Below are 22,109 nucleotides of genomic sequence, written 5' to 3' on the forward strand. Positions count from 1 at the left end.
TATTAAAAACTCAACTGAAAGTGTGTTTCTCCAGGAGGACGTTGAACTATTGGATTAATTTTCATTATTGGCTTAGGGAAGTACTTGTAAAACCACAAGAAGCCCTTGGATCAGCGAGATGATGCTCGAGTGGTGAGCGAGAGACTTGAGGGGGGGGGGGAATTAAGGTTGAGAAGGAGAGAAAACTTGCAAAATAACTTAAAGTATATAAGAGGAGAGGGGGGAGGAGAGCGGCCAAACCACGTGTATCACAGTCTGAAGCTGCAGCTAGTCGCTCCAATCCTGCCGGCCATAACAGATCACACCTGAGTAACCATGGAAACGTCCTTAACGACTCTTGTGCTCGCCGCTACGCTGCTATCAATAGGTAAGCCACAAAAATGGTATTCGCCAAATTAAAACACGCTAGAAAAGTTATTAATTAATATTTAGATCCCTATCTATATATATAATTTGAACTGGTAATGGAAATTACGGGAAAACGGCTGAACGGATTTTAATGAGTGGCCCCTCATTTCCATGCCTGGCATCCAAAGTTTTTCGGAAAAGTAGTAGTTTTCAGTGAAATGTCAATTTTCCTACATAATTTTCCTATTTTCCAAAATCCATTTGTTGTCAGTTTTCAGAACTAATTTTATTGAATCACGGCCGACTTGATTGAATTTCAGAACAAAACACACACTACAATAAACAATAGGCTATTACACGAAGGCCATGACCTGCAGGATTGCCGACACATTTAGAGCTCAATTCAATTTGTTATTAAAAACTGATTCTGCAGTGTATAATTTTCTGAGTACAGCTGTGTATTGGATATTCAAATCTACGAAACTTGAGGTGGTTTGATGACATTATTACGATTAGAAATTAAATATTATTATAGTTAATATCGTCATCCATCTATTTTTCATTAATTGTAAATAATATTGATGCTATATTGATGACATGAAAGTGAAACGTTTTGAGGTTATGTACGTAAATGTAGAGAATATCTTAATTTAGATCTTCATTTCTATAATTTACTGAGTGGCTTCTATATATAACTACAAAACTTATGTAAGATAATAATATTGTTATTAAAAATCAAATATTTTTATACTTATTAACCCAGTGGGGTTGGGTCTTTTTCATATACTTAATGGCGGTGTAGTGTAGATATTGATATGTGTCATTGTCTTCAGTATTGGCTCGAGAGAGCGCAAAAATTACAGTTCCTAAGGAAAGATAAAAAGGTATTACTTACTGATAAAATAAGAGGCCTAGAAACTTTTGTAGTCTCCAGATCATTTCAGCAAGACCTCTTAGTAGGATAAAATGATTTTGCGCTCTACATTTAAAGTTCTACATGCAGCAGCTATACGAAAATGCTATTGTTCGAAAGCTTAGCAAACCTGACATTTTTTTAACTTTTGCCTACAATCCACAATGACCTGAAATAGCTACTGCTATCGTCCTGACATTGATACTTGCGTTTTCGCGTTGGAACTCAAAAACTGAAGTTGGATAGGTTCATGAAAAAGTATTTGGCCTAAAAAAATCCATTCAGAGGGAGTATGTTTCATTATTATGGAAGAAAATAACTATCAAAAAGACAAGTGTTCTTCATTGAAAATAAATCTGAAAAATTTTTATTTGAAACGTCTAACGAACTTAGTTTGCAGCAGAATTTGCTGCACACGCCACTAGTCTATATATATATATATATATATATATATATATATATATATATATATATATATAATTTGAACTGGTAATGGAAATTACGGGAAAACGGCTGAACGGATTTGAATAAATGACCCCTCATTTGAAGCTTGGAACCCAAAGTTTTTCAGAAAAATAGTAGTTTTCAGTGAAACATCAATTTTCCTACATTATTTTCCTATTTTCCAAAATCCATCTTTCTTCAGTTTTGAGATCTAATTGTATTTCAGCACGGCCGTGATTTCAGAATAAAACAAAACACACACTACAATAAACAATAGCTATTACACGAAGGCCATGACCTGCAGGATTGCTGACATATTATACTTATTAATGCTATATTGATGATCTGAAAGTGAAATGTTTTGGGGTTATATAAGTAGATATAGAGAATATGTTAAATTAGATCTTCATTTCTAGAATTTACTGAGTGGCGGCTATTATATATATATAAACCTACAAAACTTACGTAAGATAATAATATTGTTATTAAAAATAAAATATTTTTATAGTTATTAATCAAGTGGGGTTGGGTCTTTTTCATATACTTAATGGCGGTGTGGTGTAGATACTTATATGCGTCATTCTCTTCGATATTGGCTCGAGAGAGCGCAAAAATTAGAGTTCCTAAGGGAAGACGGTATTACTTACTGATAAAATAAAAGGCCTAAGAGGTCTATTGTTCGAAAGCATAGCAAACCTGCCTTTTACAACCTACAATGACCTGAAATAGCTAATTGATTAAATGGCGATCTTACTCGTGGTATAATTGTGTAAGCATGTGCGGCTTACAGCTGTTTCGGTGCTTCTTCACACCATCCTCAGAGCCTACTCTGTTATATTCAAGTGTTAAAAGTAGTGTACGAAAGATTCAACATGGACTGAAATAGCTATTGCTTTTCTCCCACATGAAAAACCCACTGATCGCCCTGATATTGTTGCTTGCGTTTTCGCGTTGAAACTCAAGATACATAGGATACATACGTTCAAGAAAAAATATTTGGCACAAAAACCATTCAGAGGTGGTATGTTTCATTATTATGGAAGCAAATAACTTTCAAAATATCTGGTATTCTTCATTGAAAATAAATCTGAAAAATGTTTATTCGAACGTCTAATGAACTTAGTTTGCAGCATTTGCTGCACAAGTTACTGGTCTATATACAAAATGAACACTACATACAATGAATAATTTCGAGGGAAAAATTGTTCCGGAGCCGGGTATCGAACCCGGGACCTTTACAGGGAGTTATACCTGAAAATCTTGATTTGCACTACATACAATGTTCCGCAACATAAGCAAAAGCGACGTCTTTTCAATAGCTTTGGTCTTCTACTGTATTTATATCAATTTTATTGTACACTTAAGTGTACAATTGAATCGGTTTTTTTTTAAAAACCCCGTAAGTCAAATTTTAACAAAATTAAGTTTACTGCTAATTCTTGTTCTATAGGAATAGATATACCACTCTGTAGAAAAATACCACCTTTCAAATGGTATTTCTATTGTGAGACGTGCGTTTGAAAATTAGGTTTCGTGGAAAATGTCCATAAGTCAGTGACAAGGCTCACACAGAATGAACAAAACTACAGCCTTAGCTGTTGTGTTTATTAAATTAATATTTTGTGTCTGAATTTTGGATTTGTTAGAATAATGTTGTTGTCTTTTGTGTAATGTATTAATGCGTGATATTATTTCATGTAGAACTTTATTATTTATATCCTTAGTGACATTTCATACAGGTTAGAGTAAATTTTTTCCAAATGAAGCAAAAATTATGAAGTCGGATTCTTAAAACTCGTTTTGAGAATCAAATTTGTATTATTTTTAACCAAATTTTCAATTATTTCATAAAATAAAGAGATTATTTTGTAAAATCTTTACTAGATTTTGAGAAATCCCATAAGTCAAACATTTTCAAACATGAATATTGAGTCATATTCTATTTAAAAATATTCTTTTGCACACAGAAATATTTTCTATATTTTACCAACAATTTGTATTTCAAATATTCAAATTCTTAACTCATGCATTTCTTTTAAACAGTTTTGTTTTGTTTTTCTCAAAACTTCATGATTTAAGGGATGAATTTAAATACTATTATAGTCACAATCATGCCATGGTATGAAAGAAAAATTTCACAACCTCGAGAGGGAATCGAACCTGCGACTTCTTGTTCTCCGGTCAGGCGCTCTTTCATACCATGGCATGATTGTGACTATAATAGTATTTAAATTCATTAATATGTCACATCAACGGACGTGTATACGTCACCAAAGATCGTAAGATGAAGAATACTTAAGGGATTTCTATATTAAAAAAAAACCAGTGGACGCAGTTTTTTTTTTTCTTTTTGTGTAAGGAAATTCATACTTTCACTTTTACATTTTATTAATATGCATCACTTTGATTTATGGTAATGGTTACCGAAAGAAAGACTTCGTAATTATTTTATTACTTAAAATGCGTCAATAAAGGTAAAGTTTCGTGACGTAGAGGGAACATTTCCAATGCAGAAACATTTCTCAGCAGTATGTATGGAAGTGCAATCGAAGAATTTGAAAATTATTTTTACTGCATAGGATGAAAGAGTGATGGAACGGAGAAAAATTCTCTCCGGCGCCGGGATTTGAACCCGGGTTTTCAGCTCTACGTGCTGATGCTTTATCCACTAAGCCACGCCGGATACAACCCCGACGCCGGTTAGAATCGTCTCAGATCGGATCCCGGCCAACCAGTCACTCATCCGAGTGCACCTCAACACATGTATGGACTTCGGTCCTGCGTTCATAGACATCTATGACGTAGTGCAGAGGGCGGCCACTAGAGGGAACCCAAGAGATGGAGCTTAATCTGAAACGATTCTAACCGGCGTCGGGGTTGTATCCGGCGTGGCTTAGTGGATAAAGCATCAGCACGTAGAGCTGAGGGTGAATCGGAGTTGGTTTCAGGTTTTAATGTTGAATATAGAAGAGGTGGCTTTGCATTAATTTTTTTGGCTGAATATGCCAGTATTTTATTTATGAGAATATTATTTTGTATTATTTTTTTAGGTAGAGATATTAATTCTATACTTTTTTATTTTAGGCTTTCTTTTCTTTCTTTTATATTTATTTGAGTTCGCGGTACAATACCGCGTTTTCGTTATGATAAGTTAATATATTTAGCTTGGAAGAGATTTTTACCATTGTCATTAAATTATTTATTATTTTTTTTGGGTATTAGGATTTATTTGTTTTTATTGTTGGTTTAAGTGTATTAATTTAAGTAAAGTTAATAGAAGATTTTAACTTCTTTCTTATGCTTTCAAAACATATACTTTTCTTTAAAGCTTTTTAACTTTAATTGTTTAATTTATCTCAAAATCTTGTTATTATGGGGTGAATAATGTAGTATAAGAAATACAAAATTGTTAAGATTTGTCCAGTAATAATATAAGGATCTTCTACTGGTCGTGCTCCAATTCATGTTAATAAGATTACAATATTTGTTATTAATCAAAATATGATCTGATTAATAGGATAAAATTGTATGCCTCGGAAATTTGAATTATATATAGGTATAATAAACAAAATTGCGATTGATATTACTAAGGCAATTACACCTCCTAACTTGTTTGGAATTGATCGTAAAATTGCGTATGCAAATAGGAAATATCATTCAGGTTGAATATGAACTGGGGTGACTAATGGATTAGCTGGGGTAAAATTATCTGGGTCGCCTAGAATATATGGTTCTTTTAGTGATAATACTGTTAATAATATAATTAGGATTAAAAATCCCACAACATCTTTAATTGTGAAATAAGGATGAAATGGACGTAGAGCTGAAAACCCGGGTTCAAATCCCGGCGCCGGAGAGAATTTTTCTCCGTTCCATCACTCTTTCATCATATGATGACGCAGAATATCTGCATGGAAATATCAAATGTACTTCGGTACATCAAAATATATATTTACTGCATAGGCTATTGAATCAATAAGAAATCAATCTAATTCATTATCATAATACTTATCTTATGACCAAACGGTTTTATACATACAAAAAAGATATAGACCCTAATATGCTGATATATTATACAAAACGAGCGCGTAAAATAGTTTACTTTATTGTTTAATGTACAGTTTTCTTAATGCTTAGAAATGAATACAACTACAAAAATAAATAACTTCAACCAAATTTTCGGAACAATGAAAAGTTAACTAAAAATCATTAAGAAAATTAAGCTTTTCTATAGCATGCGACACTGAAACTTCCAACTTGAATTTTTCTAAGCTGTACGGTGCCAGTATCTGTGCCAGGTTAGGTTAGGTTAGTTTAGACTTTTCGTATGCCTTGCATTTAAGAATCTATGACAGGTTAGTTTACGTCAGTTTTGTTATGCCTTGCATATACAGGATGCGTCAGAAAGAACGGATGGATTTCAAACTATCAATACGCAGCGAGGGGAGGAATAGAGCGAGGGGGACCACGACTGTTGGGTCAGCCATAGAATGCAGTTTCAGTTGAGAATATGGTGTTGGTCTGGTGTACAACGTGCTTTCATCGCAGGGACATTTTTGAAAAATGAAGAATCTGTGATCGTCACTCAGGACTCATTTCGACATCGGACGTCACGCTAGGATTCCAACTCGGGCGGCTTCATTTCGTACCACAGGTTCGACATTAAAGAAGAAATCACCTGGACGAACACGGAGCGCGTGTACTCCTGCAAATGTGGAGACAGACAGTAGGTTGTCCTGCCACCTCAACCATCAGCCGGCAAACATGCTATTGCACTGAGATTGTCGAGGTTACGATAAGATCTTTCTTTGGGACCACTTGAAGGCGTAAGTAACCACATACACTGGACGAACTGAAGACGGCGATTCGTGAAGAAATTGCGGCAATCCCACCAACTATGACTGTGAAAGTTACGGCGAACTTCAGAAAACGCCTCGATGCCTGTATCGAAAGCCAAGGACATCATATGGATGATGTTGTATACCGTAAATAAACTGCATGTATTGGTGAATCTCTTGACAACAATACATTTTTGATTTGATGAATCCTTACAATTTTGAAATCCATCCGTTCTTTCTGACGCACCCTTTACTAAGTGAAGTGAAATGTGCGTTTAGAGTCCATTTTGAAGTTTTCTACTTTATGTCACGTGTTAAATAATCACTTTTAGCTCAGTTACACCGATAAATTTTCATCTGGCAGGAGATATGAGCGTATGTGTTATTTAACAACAAAGATATAGTGTCCATACAAGTACAAAACAAATTGTAACACTTTATTGTATTTGAAATACGCCAACTGTTTTGATCGCAAGATTAATTGATCTCGAAATGTTATACAAATTTGAGGAGACTATTTCGTTTATATGACGTCATTCCATTTTCGACCAATGAAGTGTAATGAAATTTTGAATTCCAACCAATCACAGTCAGACTTTGCGATAATTTCTGCAGCTAGATTTATCGCTATCAATTTATCTCATGGTGGTTCTTTTGTTTAGTCGTTGTCGCCAACTGTTTCCCCGTAAATTGACGATCATGAATACATTAAGATGCAACTACACGGTTAAACTTTTCTTTAAACTTTAAAGCAATGAATGCAAGATTGATATTTAATATTAATTAATATATTTACGTAGTGAAGACCACTTTCAAAACGGCGCACCATGTAGACACAAAATCTTTATGCATCTTAATTGATTCTTTCAATATTCTTCCCAGATTGCATGCATAAGCGATTGGAATATTGAACTGTGCAGATGCAGCTTTAGTTCCGTTACACACTACAGCGAGAATGCGTTTGTCGAGCTATAAAAAATGATTTCGTGTAGCACTCATTGTAAGTAACGGTCGAAACAAGGCACAGCTGGCATTGGTCCTGCTTCCACAGGTAACATAACCTATAAAATTGTAGCCTATAACATTTGTATTGAAATTAAACAATTAATAGACGTTCAAATTTATGTAACATCATCGCATATCAAACTCAAAGACCTTGCATAGTAATAATGTCTTTGATCAAACTGCCTTTCATATGGCGTAATAAAATTCGTGTTTTAATTAGGCCTATCTATACAGAGATGGCTTCACTGTGTAGCAACATGTCTCGCTGTGAATACATAAGCATTGGTATATAGCTGTCCCCATTGTTACTGTTAAATTACGTTATGATTTCAGCAGATAATGAAAATGTATTTGTTATAATAATAAGAGAAAAGTGCAGTACATGTAATTAACATTGTTAAACCTGTATTTCGCTTTTCGCAATTGGCATTACTGAATAATAACATCAAATTTATTTATTGCAATAATCGATATTCATCTACGAGTATTTCAACTTCACAATGTCTGAATAGGTTAAGTATTCGTTAATATACAATTATTAACATTTTGTGATCGAATTTTAGGGATATATTATTTAAATTTTTATTTTATTCACGAAATAGTCCTAATAAATGTCACTCGAGGTCTGAGATTTCCCAGATAAATCCACGAGCTTCGCTCGTGGATTTATCGGCAGATCTCAGACCTCTCGTGACATTACTACAGATAAAATATTACTTGGCTAAAGTTCTTGAAAATTCATGCAATAACTGACTTAGTGTGATTGCTACAGAAACACCAATATAATCATATGTATTCTGTCGCTTAATATTTACTTGTAAAAACATAGATTGTACGGTTCACATATTTTTTCGGTCTAAATAATAATGAAGATGATAATGACAGTTAAGTTATAATTTCTCTTAATGAAAGTGCTTTCTGATCCTCTCATGTTCAACCTACAAAACCAGAAGATGTGAAAACTTTCCCGTGTGGCTGGAAAGTGATAATAATAATAATAATAATAATAATAATAATAATAATAATAATAATAATAATAATAATAATAATACGTTCATAATAATTCTTTATTATCAACACTAAAGATTTTGATTTATCTAGAGAAAATCAAAACTCGAGTGGGGTTTAATTGACTATTACACGATTAGAAGAAAGTATATAAAGATTAGAAGTAACAAATTACTCTAATACAATAAAATATTAATTGACTTACGAAAATACAAAACTGTCTTCAAATTTGTACCATCTCAACATTATAAATATTATGCTAGTAGATGGCAGTAGTGTGTTACGAATAGCTGTTTTCTTATCAGTTGTGCCAACTATGGAATCTTCATTGAACTCTGTGGACGGTTACTGTCAAGAAGGCTTTGTTGATTCAGTTTCATTTTTATTAAAACAGTTGCATTCCACTTCAATTATCCTGATCCCAGTAATCAACGTCACTTGACAGATGATTTTCAATAAATCTTAGTATTAAACAATCTCTGATACGTGACTATTCATAATATCATATAGCAGAAGCTATAACATAACCTAAATAATATAAACGAGTGTTAGAAAAGTTTTAATTAGGGATGATGAAATAAACAAGAAACATTTTAACTAATGATGATGAAATAAAAAATAAACATTAATAATTTTAAAAGAAACAATTATTAAAATTAGGTACAATTTTCAAATTTGAATGTTTTAGTGGTTGGTGGTTCAGTTGATGTTATATTGGACGTGTGCGTAAAAGAAGTGAACTCGTTGATGTACATGGTGTATTCCTCAAATTATTCAGGATTTCCGAATGCTGCTCTTCATTTATTTGTAAATAGGGTTTCAGGGAAGATGCATAGCTATGACCAGTGATCTTTATTAATTCTTGTTCTTGAATGCCAATGTGAGTCATATTTAAAAGTGCTGTGCATCGACTGGAGTGGTTTGTAATTTTCTGTTTTTTGACGTCCAGACCAGTGCAGTTTGAAATGTTGTCAAACAAAGAAACAAATGCTAGGGTAGTGAAAAAAACAAAAAAATACTAGGGACGCGATAAAATTGTGCGATAAACAGCCATGATTGGTTGAAAGACGTCCTTTAGTACCGTTTTATTGGTCAAAAGTAGTGTTACGTAGTAAAAGTGTAATAGTCAACAGTAATCTTACGAGAGGTTTTGATTTTACCGATAAATCTGCGAGTGGAAACGAGCAGATTTATCTAGAGAAAATCAAAACTCGAGTGGGATTTAATTGACTATTACACGATTAGAAGAAAGTATATAAAGATTATAAGTAACAAAGTACTCCAATACAATAAAATATTAATTGACTTACGAAATTAAACCTATCTTCAAATGTATTATTGCACCATTACGCTAGATGGCAGTTGTGCCAACTATGGAATCTTCATTGAACTCTGTAGACGGTTACTAGTCAAGAAAGCTTTGTTGATTCAGTTTCATTTTTATTAAAATGCAACATTCCACTTCAATTATCCGAATCCCAGTAATCAACGTCACTTGACAGATGATTTTCAATAAATCTTAATATTAAACAATCTCTGATACGTGACTATCCATAATATCATATAGCAGAAGCTATAACATAACCTAACTAATATACACAAGTGTTAGAAAAGTTTTAATTAACGACGACTACATAAAAAATAAACATGAATAATTTTAAAAGGAATAATTATTGAATGTACAATTTTCAAATTTGAATGTGGTTGGTGGTTCAATTGATATTATATTGGACGTGTGCGTAATAGAAGTGGAACTCATTGATTTAGGCCTACATGGTGCATTCAACCTATTCAGGATTTCCGAATGGTGCTCTTCATTTATTTGTAAATCGGATTTCAGAAGATGGATAGGTATGATCAGTGATTTTTATTAATTCTTGTTCTTGAATGCCAATGCGAGTCATATTTGAAACTGCTGTGCATCGACTGGAGTGGTTTGTAATTGTATATATGTTTTTACGTCCAGACCAGCGCAGTTTCAAATGTTGTCAAACAAAGAAACAAATGCTAGGGACGCGATAAAATTAAACAAATGCTAGGGACGCGATAAAATTAAACAAATGCTAGGGACGCGATAAAATTGTGCGATAAGCAGCCATGATTGGTTGAAATACGTCCTTTCGTACCGTTTTATTGGTCAAAAGTAGTATGACGTAGTAAGAGTGTAATAGTCAAAATAAACAATATTGAAATCATAAGCGATGCTAGAATGCTCTTCATTTTAACCCTCTTCTCACCACCTAGCAATTTAAATGTCGATTGTCACCAGTGTCTTGGAAGGCCTTTTCAAAAAATGAAATCATAATGCAGTTTGAAATGTTGGCAAACGAAGAAACAAATACTAGGGTAATGATAAAAACAAACAAATGCTAGGGAAGCGATAAAATTAAACAAATGCTAGGGAAGCGATAAAATAGTGCGATTAGCAGCCATGATTGGTTGAAAGACGTCCTTTCGGACCGTTTTATTGGTCAAAAGTAGTGTGACGTAGTAAAAGTGTAGTAGTCAGGATAATCATTGTGAAGTAATGAGAACAGAAGCCATATTAGCATTTTTGTAGCTAAATTTGCACTGTGCCATCAGCATCACCACAGTCAGTATGCGCAGAGAAAAATGCTACGGTCACGTGACTAGGATGACTCCAGCAGATGATGAAAATTACTATGTTTAATGCTTCTCAATATTTATTAAGGTTATACTAAAGCAGGGCGTGAGTATATGGTGGTCCTAGGTCATGTGGCAGCATATTCAATGGTGTGATCTCATTTTGAAAGCCAAAGTTGAAGGAACGCGCTGGCATTTTGCCTGATCCGGAAACGAGCGGGATTTTACTCGAGGTCTCGCGGACTGAAGGCTAAGTAACTGAGCTTCATTGTCACATCTTGTGAGGACCTTCACTCGAGGAAAGCAATTATATAAATGTGTTCAGAGAATCTGTTGCTTAAAGTCTTTGCCTGCCGCATTTCAACTCCAGTAACCTTGAAGTTATATCTGTACCAGACAACAGCAACTTACGAAATATTCGCTTTCCATTTCCGTTTGACAAATGTTTATGTAGCATGTAGAATTCCTTGAAACAATAAGCGTTTCGCAGCACAATTCCACTACATTAAACAACCCCATAATAGGCGAGTACCGGACTGCTAGAACGAGACTTTCCAAGTTGAAAAAAATAGAAGTACAACGAATCAAAGTGGAATTTGCGATGGGTAAATAAAATATTTGGACTTATTTTCTCAGAATAATCACAGTTCTTTTGCCTTTCTCATTCTACCATGTCCTATTACTCACATTGGCCTATTTTGATGTTATTATTTATGAAAATCCTTCGTAATCACAAATGGGCGTTAAAGAACGATCGTCATTACTTCTATGTTATTGTATACTCCAAGATGATTTTTGCACGATCGTTGTTTTTTGTTGTATTTACAACTATTATCATTAGGCCTTGAAAGTTAGAATTCCCACACAGAAACTTGTTGCTATGGAAACCATTCTTCATAACATAAAACTATACTGAAATAGACCCATTACAGCGCACTTATTGTTACTTAGTTACCGTTACAGTATAGTTTTGCGGAGGCTTTGGAATAATATTGCTCTAAATTTTCAATGCAAAATATATTGTATTTCCTTTTTTAAAAATATGATCGTGCGAAAAATATTGTACAATACACGTTTGTGAAGTGCATTACAAAATCTCGGAAATTGTAAACTCGCTGTGCTCGTTTTTGAAACTTTTCCTCGATTTTGTAAAAAGCACTTCCCAACCTTGTAACGTAAAATACTATTGGAATTCTGAGCATAGATGATATTCACGACAAATATGATTAATAATAATAATAATAATAATAATAATAATAATAATAATAATAATAATAATAATAATAAATTTAGCTTCCCTTATGAAAAGGTTGCCAGATTTGACAAAGCGTATTACATATAATTTTGAAACACACCCTGAAAGGTAAAATGATATAGGCCTACATTTGAAACGGTTAGGAAATCGAACATACGAAATGTCAGAAACATTTACACCTATTCAGCGTTTGTGTTCATTTACAGTTAAGAAAGGGGGGGGGGAAATATCATCAGATAGGTTAGAATGATTTGAATGCCATATACCGCGAGAAAAATAATAATACGGATTTATTGGCATTGATATCTAAACCAATCAACAGCCATCGATTAAGATAACTACAAATTTCCATTATCACTCCCATACAAATGATTTCTCAATATCTGAACCGATCCTTTGAGGGCACTAATGGCTATTTCCTTCACAATCCTGTGTGAACTGGCAAAACTTCATTTCTCACACTAGTTTAGTAAACCGTGTCGGACTGTAAAGAAAACAACTATCGTAATGCCCATATTTTATGTGTCGTACAATATTATAGTATTGTGAAATTTTAATTTTCCTACCAATTTTTTTTTTCTATTGTACTATTAATGTTATAGCATACAGCCTATTAACTTGTTGTAGCCTATAGGATGCATTACCAATTTAAGGGTTAAAAACGAATCAAATTGTGCACTGTTAGACGAGCAGTTCCAAGCCAGAATCATGGTACCCAATTGTGAAAGGAGAGAACGAATATTTTAGCTAACAAAGATGGTGTCAGAACAGGCTTTTTTATTCCCTACTCCACACCGCCATTCAACCATTTTTCTACAAGTCATCACCGAAATTACATCAACGGAAAACTATCGACTCGTAACATCCTTAGAAGAAGACATCAGTAAGAAAGAGACAGCAGAGAGAAATAGAGCTCGTGGATTTGGTGCTTATTTCTAGTTCAAGCAGTCATTCTGTCTAAAAGTTCGAGAGCAAAGCAAAAGAATAAAGATGAACATCTGAGAAATCTTTGATTTGGAAAGCAGCGTTGACAGTATTTGAACATAATGCATAAGTAGATTTGCGCACTATATAGCTTACCTTCGTCCGAGTTACAAAGCTCGACAATTTGAGCCGACAATAAAGTGAATTTAAACAATAAACAGACGACCGTCCTTAATGTGACGATGAGGAAGAGAGCAAACTTGTCACGCAAGAGTATTTCATACCGGTACTTACCTTCCATACAATCAAGCAATCTGATTTTGTTCCACTCTATGCTTCACAGAAATTAATTATCTCCTTATTTACGTCAGGAAAATAGTGGCTATCCATGGTAACAATCCTATAAAAAATGTTATGAAACACAATGCAAAAACTAAAAAAATTCGATATCTATGGTATAATAATTCTTACCAGAGACCGGAAGTTCAGGCATTATGAATCATTAAAATAGGCAGGCAAAAAGGCATCATAAATAGCTAAACTAGACAGTCAAAAAGGCATTATAAATAGCTAAAATACGCAATAAAAGACAATTATTTACAAAAACCTTGCACTAGACCCACAGTCTTGCACTTTCCACAAAGGGGTTTCAGCAGCAAGAAAAGCTTTACATAAGTCGAATGCAAATTGAGATTTTCGACTCGATGTTGCAATTACTGTTGGAAGCAAAGAAATCTTCTTCCCAGTAGCCTTGGAAAGTCCATATTTGTGTTTGGTTGTACTGATATGTTGCGATATGAAATATTTAGCTAGCTACAACAACGTCGCAATGAAAACTGAAAGATAAATAACCGTTAAAAATAACGTTAGACCCGCACTCTTTGTTGCCTTGTCAAATAAACACAAGCGATAATTAAAACGCTTACTGTTATACATTTTTGCACGGCAGCACTCATTGTTGCAAAGAGAATATGAACTGAGTGAAAGAAAATAATATATACATTCGGTGAAGTCACTTTCATTGTAGCGGTTATAGAAATAAATTAAAATATATCTGTAGGCAATTTCTAATAATAAATTAATGAATAATAGATATATAATCAAATAAAGGCAAAAAAAAGCATTTATTTTGTAAAATAGGCATTTATATTAAAAGAGGCAGAAAAGGGCAACATAAAACTGTGACGTTTCAATCACAGAGGTATAATTCGTACAGATTTACTTTCAAAATGAAGATAGATTTAACACATTTAAAAAGGCATTCTGCCAAACTTCCGGTCTCTGGTAATTACATTTGCAAGGAAACTACTGCAGGTAAGTTAAAACAAATTTTAATCAAGATGCGGAGCTAATCGAACAATAGTAAAAAAGAAAATACTGAACGTGAAATAGGCCTAGATAAAGTTATCTATAGTCATATGGCGATATCAGGTCTTCTTTCTAACTTGGAATCTTGAACACTGAAATATTAAAACATTAAGAGAAGGCAGTCAACGAAAAAAAGAGATGAAACTTGACAGGAACATCATAATATGTCAAGAAGTGAAAATGCAGTTATTTTATATAATTCAGGAAAGAAAACAACTTTATTAACATCGACGAGGTCATGAAATAACTATGAATTTGTGGACATAATTATAATCTTTTGCTAACGCCTATATTGGTGTCCGGAAGAAATGTATCCAAAATACAAGTAAAATAAATTGAATTTTTCGAACACTACTTTTAACACTTGAATATAAATAATTGATTAAATGGCGATCTTACTCGTGTTAATTGTGTAAGCATGTGCGGCTACAGCTGTTTCGGTGTTTCTTCACACCATCCTCAGAGCCTACTAGATCTCGGCGTCATCTCGAACTTCGCTGCCTGTTGTGTGGGTGCGTTCGATTGTTGAAAAGTGTTGAAATGTGGTGTCAAATAGTGTGTGTGTTGTGAAATTGATCTGTGTGTTGAGAATTTGATCAGAGTGTGTTTTGGTGTGTCTGTATATTTCATATTGTTCTAGTGTGTTGAGTTTTTGGTTTTTGGGTTGTATGCGTAGGATTTCCATGTCTGTATTTATGTTATTGTATGTGTGGTTGGCATTAGTTATGTGTTCGGCATATGTAGATGTATTGTGTATTGTGGCAGATTATTCCAAACTCGATACAAAGAACACATTAAAGCAATAACCAGAGGACACAGTACATCTACATATGCCGAACACATAACTAATGCTAACCATACTTACAATAACATAAATACAGATATGGAAATCCTACACATACAACCCAAAAACCAAAAACTCAACACACTAGAACAATATGAGATATACAGACACACCAAAACACACCCTGATCAAATTCTCAACACACACATCAATTTCAGAACACACACACTATTTGACACCACATTTCAACACTTTTCAACAATCGAACGCACCCACACAACAGGCAGCGAAGTTCGAGATGACGCCGAGATCTAGTAGGCTCTGAAGATGGTGTGAAGAAGCACCGAAACAGCTGTAAGCCGCACATGCTTACACAATTAACACGAGTAAGATCGCCATTTAATCAATTATTTAAAATAAATTATATATCTTGGAAAGTAGTTACTACACATACTTCCAGTGTAAACCATTATAAAGGGAATCTTTGGAAGTTTTATCCATACCTTTCTTAAGCATTTGCGCCAGCTAAAGACCTTGGCCGAGCTAAGTCAGCAATGTCGACACGGAAGGAGAAGGTCGGATGCAGGTTGTGGTTGGCAGGGTTCAAGTTCAGCGTTGTTTTAAAACAAAATATAGATGCGTAGGTCTCTAATATGGTATAACATCAGTCTCTGGGAAATAAAGTAATGACTACAGTAAAAAATGCATTTTTCTTTCGATACATTTCGATACTTTTCATCTGAACGTCTATATTATTTGAAGTTCTTTCAGTTGTGTTCTCTGTTAGTCCTGCAATTCTCGTAGTATTAATTCAGTTGCTGAGATCGATGTAAGTAAAACTGAATGACATAACCATCTGACGTAGCGAGAAATGCCCTCTTATTGAGAATAGGTTTCTTCATGTCTCGAGAACAATAATTATACTCGTAGAATGGACAAACAATTGTGATTCACATTAATGTTATTTAAAAATGACAACTTTTTTCCTAATATGTTTTTTCTACCAAATTTTTAAAGCATGTTTATTGTGTAAAGGACTAACAAAATCCAGATTTTGAACTCCCAAATGTTTTTGGCTTTGATTTTTTATTTTTCTATTCTTTTTATAAATATTTTCAAACCCAAGTTTTTAGTAGAAGATCTCAGTTTTTAAGTTTCATGTTTTTTTGGTTACTTTCAGAAATATTTCTTGCATTCATTTTATGAAATATCTTATTTATTAAGTTTAAAAAAATTGTTTGAAATTGTAAAAATTTTATTTCTTCTATAACTCATGAAAAAAAAAATAAAGTAACAGCATTTCTTACAAGATAAATGCATATAAATATGCAGCTACATCATAAATATTTGCAGTAAAAATTTCATCCAGATTGATTAATATTTGTCATATAAATGTTGATGTTGAATCAAGAAAAATAATCTTACGGAAAAATGGATTTGAAAGTAAAATTAATATTTATGTAAATTAAAATTTTCCTCCGCTACATTCATATAGTAACTTTAGGGAGAAAACTTGATAATAAAAAGTTATTAAATATGAAAGATTTATTAATTTATCCTACAGAATAATATCTGTAATATTGACAATTAATATTTGAGGAGAAAAATTCGCTCCGGCGCCGGGGATCGAACCCGGTTCCTTGGTTCTACTTACCAAGCGCTCTGACCACTGAGCTACGCCGGAGCGAATTTTTCTCCTCAAATATTAATTGTCAACATTACAGATATTATTCTATAGGATAAATTAATAAATCTTTAATATTCTCATAGCTAGCAGTGCACATTCTGTACAGATTACTGTGCACTTAACTACAGAATCCCGGCCAAACAAGTCACTCAGCTGAGTGCGCCCCTAGTATAATGGCAGTTGACTTGGACATAAAATGTCAACATATATGCCTAACTTGGAGTCAGACCAAACGGGAAACAATGAAGGACGAGAATTAGACCCGATGCCGTGGATTGAATTCGGCGTAGCTCAGTGGTCAGAGCGCTTGGTACGTAGAACCAAGGACCCGGGTTCAATCCCCGGCGCCGGAGCGAATTTTTCTCCTAAAATATAAAAAAGTTACTAGATTTGTAATCAGAAATTTGTAAAAAAGAATTCTTTGATGAAAAAATAATTTTGATAGCTCATTAAATGCAACACCTTATTTAAAAGAAAACATTTTTAAACTTATTTGTAATCGGAACTAAACTAAATCCATTTGGAGTATGAAAATATATCTTCTAAAAAGGTGAAATAGTCAATAATTTTTTTTTTTTTTGGAAATTTTCATGATTTTCTGTGGAGTCTCTCCCTAATATAAACATACATGAGAGCATAAGATGTACAGTAGTTATGACTATTATGTAATATACCTGAAGAAATACTTATTTTCCCCCCATGAAACTTTCTGCTCTCCTTTCACTCTGAAGAAAATTGCCATGCTATAAATTTTAACGCTCTTAAAAATTCAACATTTAAGCACTGAAGCTTCAAGTCTAGTGACAATGGTGACAGGTGACTACCGAGAACGATAAATATCAGAGCTGACTTCTTGCGACATATACAAACCTGTAACTAGAAACTGAAGTTTTACATTCCACGTCGAAGTTTGGTAGCAGTTTTCTTTATCCCCACCCACTCTTCGATTTCGTTCCTGTCACTTACCTCAGTATACTGGTGGCTTTAGAACTTGTCGACCCTAATTTATAAAGTGCAACAACATTCTATAGTCTTACAACACTCTTGATGGTTGCAAAAGTTGCATGAGCATGCAGATGAGGAGAAGTATAATCCATCTTTTAGATACACATTTGTGTTCGCTGAATTTAAAACTGAACAAAATTAAACGTATAAATAGCAGAAATACTGTATTGGGATTTATTAATCAACATGATAGGTAACATGATGAGACGTGACATTATATTACGTTGCATGACATGACATGGTTAAGAGGTTAGGTACAGCTTACAGCAGTAAAAATTTGGAAATATTCAACATTTTGTTCCTCCCTACCACAAGACATCTTTATATTCTTCATCCTATACAGTTTCAGTTGCTAGAAATTGGAACTCGCTTCCGAGTGATATAAGAGGTTGTTGGACAATAAATTCATTTAGGTCAAAATTACATAAATTCTTACTTAACAGATGAATTGCTGATTAATATTTGTTACTTATAATCAGGGAACGGATTTATATGGACTAAAAATATATGAAATATGTAAATATATATGTAGTTATTTTTACCAAAATATGGAATTAAATATGGATTTTTACCAAAATATGGAATTAAATATGGACTTTAAATTATAAAAAAATGACTATGTACGTTAAATATTGGTACATTTTAATCAAACTAAACAAAAAATATAATGGACGTACCTTATCTTCCAATGTAGTTTCAACAAAACACAATTTTTATTGTCTGTTACCATAACAATAGGTTACAAACATTTCTTTCAAGTGCTGAAAAGTGAATCTTCTTCTATTGTCTCTGAGGATAGATTTATACTGACTAAAAGAGCGTTCGACGTCACAAGAATTAACTGGTACATAATTCAATTTCACAATGTCTGCTGGGGATAAGTCCAAGTTAATCTTCACTGTTGATTCACCACTCATCACAGCAACAACCTTTTGTAGTTCTTCATATCCAGGGTTTTTTGAAAGTACAGTGTCCACCTTAGCTCTTACTGCATCTGCAACTTTACCTCTACCACGATTCAGTTGTTCCACAGTACTATTTATAATTTCAAAACTTTCAGATAGTGAAAGGTGCCTATTTTGGAGACTTTTGAGCGTTTTTATGATGCATGAAAATGTATGCTGAATGTGAGCTAAGTCATTCTTCACACTTATGTCACAGGTAACTGTTTTCGCAGTATCAATTGAGACTGCATCTTCAGAGTCCAATGCAAGGAGAACATTGTTAATAGAGTCTATATGTTCGGCATAATATTCAACTGCTTCTAGCCATGTACCCCATCTAGTTAAAATTGGCTTTGGTGGCAATGGAATTTCAGGGTACATTTCTTTCAACACGTTAACTCTACTGGGAGCTTTGAGAAATACTTTTTTCACTGATGAAATCAACAAATCTACTTTAGGGAAATTGTCTCTGACCACTTCTGCCACACGATGAAATGCATGCGCCACACAAGTAAAATGAGTCAATTTAGGATATACAACAGATAATGCTTGTCCAGCTTTGACCATATAAGGGGCAGCATCGCTAATAAAGAATAACACATTATCGTACATAATACCCTTTGGCCACAGGATACCCATAGCTTCGTTGAACAGTTTAACTATAGTTTTGTTATTGCACTTTTCTAGAACATCACAATGTAAAAGAATTCGTTCAGAATATTGTTCACTTAACAAACCGATAACTACATTACCAACAAGTCTACCTTCTTTGTCGGGAGTCTCATCAATGGAAACCCAAATTGAACTATCTTTAATTTCATCTCTTATCTTCTGTATTGTCTCATCGTAGATGGATGGAGCGTACGTCTTCCTAAGTGTTGACTCATCCGGGATTGTATGTTGAGTATATTTTTCAAGGAATTCCCTGAAGACCTTATTCTTTAGTTTGTAGAGAGGAATATCAGCAGAGATGAGAGAACGGCACAGGTCGATGTTAAACTCAGATCTTACATTCGATGTTGTTGGTTGTGTTAAAAACAATTGTCTCTGCTTGGAATTTAGTTGTTTGTTGGCCTGATGTTTACTAGTTGTAATGTGTTGTTGCACCAGGAACTTTTGTGTAGATGATACTGCACACTGACACAAATTACAAAATAATATTTTATTGTCAGTTGATAAACCATCTTCTTTAAATTCTGAAATGTAACTTGTTAGTTTTGATTTTAAATTGACTGAATGACGTACTTTTGGCATATTTACCGTCTTTATAGTATGATTTACAAAACTGAACCTATGTGTACTCTGACTGGCATTTAACTGTTGAGCTGCACAACTGAAGTCTGTTAAAAATTTTAAATTAAATTAATACAGTTTTGTAACTTACTTTCCCATTGTTGATAGGACTGCTAATTTTCAAATAACTCTGATGTTAAAGGGATTACTGAACATGTGTTTAAATCTCTATTGTTGAAATGTATTTTTAAAAGTTAATGGAATTTTGTTTTGTTTTATTGTTAAACCTAATATAATATGGACTGTTTTATATGAAATATGGAAAATATATGGAAATTAACGAAAATATGTACTAAACTCTAAAATATGGAAAAATATGGAAAATAAAAGTAGGATTTTTCAACCCTACACATTGTGAAACATAAAGATAATGCAAAATATAAATTATATTAGCTTTATAAGTAAATATGTATTTACATATAAATCCTTTCCCTGCTTATAATGAAACTAACATCTGTCCATTCTTATTATTATTATCATTAATTTCTCTAAATAGATTTACAAAACCTCTAATGGCAATTACATTAATATTCTCATTACAGAAATAGAAATATATGTATTCTCCCTGTAACATAGTCCTAGTAAGGTTATATTAAATTAAATTTTCATCATTTTACTAGCTATTTCTAATATTAAATTAATTATAATTCATTGAATTACATTAGCTCATAAATTAAGTTACTACTTTACCTTATAGATTTATCTAAATTTAAATAAATGTGTAGTGAAGATTATTGCTGGAGAACCTTTTAAGTGTAGTGAAAATATTTGTAATTTAAATTTATGTATTGTATTGATTAAGGCTGGTTGAGTGGAAGAGAAGGCCTTATGGCCTTAACTCTGCCAGCGAAAATAAAACATTATTATTATTATTATTATTATTATTATTATTATTATTATTATTATTATTATTATTATTATTATTATCTTGTACAATAACGAAAATTCGTATGTGTAAAACACTGTACTTTAGCTATATAAAGTATATAAAAAATATTTTTATGCTCGACCATGCCGAAATGTAGTAATTATACACCTGGTAGCAGCCCTTTAATGGACCTCATTAAAGTACACCTATTCATTAAAGTTCAGGTGTTCCACCGATCAGAAATCACTTTTGTACCGTTATAAACCCGTCAGTATCGATTGTTCTCGGATATGCAATCGAAAGACAATTAGCAAAAAGTCACGGAGGCTGGAAATCCAATTACTGTCGCAGAAGGTTATGTTCTATTAGTACAATAATTAGCGTTAATTGTAAATAATATTCAAATAAATTCAATTTGTCATCTCGTTTTTCAATTCTAAATCAATTTCCAGGTTACATCAATATTAATGTTCATGTTCTTCTCTAGATTATATCAAGGTCAATGACATTCGTCCCTCGGAAAAAATCAATACTTTCGCGTCTGCGCACATCTCACAATTTAGAAGGTCACTTCCGCTCTTCACTTACATAACCATAACATGAATACTTATGAATAATTTCAAGTTAGAAATATGGTGAGCATAAAAAGTCGTATGAAACTTGCCTATAATGGTAATTAAGACGCTCGTATGAAAATTATAAAACTCGCTTGCGCTCGTTTCATAAACATACTCGCGTCTTAATTACTACCATTATAGGCTCGTTGCATAATGTACTATTGTGAATTAGGAAAAATTATTTATAATTATATTTTTTTCAAA

At 33.2% G+C, this 22,109-nt stretch overlaps 1 protein-coding gene and 1 non-coding gene across 2 annotated transcripts in view; one reads left to right on the top strand and one right to left on the bottom strand.

Moving 5' to 3' along the window:
• Positions 1–233: 233 nt before the first annotated feature.
• The window catches only part of LOC138709512 (protein obstructor-E-like), a 53,544-nt gene continuing 31,668 nt past the window's right edge, over positions 234–22,109 (top strand). The window contains exon 1 of the mRNA XM_069840332.1: positions 234–367. Coding sequence (XP_069696433.1) covers positions 316–367 — 52 coding nt within the window. The 5' untranslated portion in view covers positions 234–315. The remainder of the gene's footprint in view (positions 368–22,109) is intronic.
• TRNAT-AGU (transfer RNA threonine (anticodon AGU)) lies at positions 17,103–17,175 on the bottom strand. Its single transcript has one exon. It is a non-coding gene; the product is annotated as a tRNA-Thr (tRNA).

The sequence above is a fragment of the Periplaneta americana genome, chromosome 11, assembly GCF_040183065.1.
Source record: "Periplaneta americana isolate PAMFEO1 chromosome 11, P.americana_PAMFEO1_priV1, whole genome shotgun sequence".
NCBI classification, from domain to species: domain Eukaryota; kingdom Metazoa; phylum Arthropoda; class Insecta; order Blattodea; family Blattidae; genus Periplaneta; species Periplaneta americana.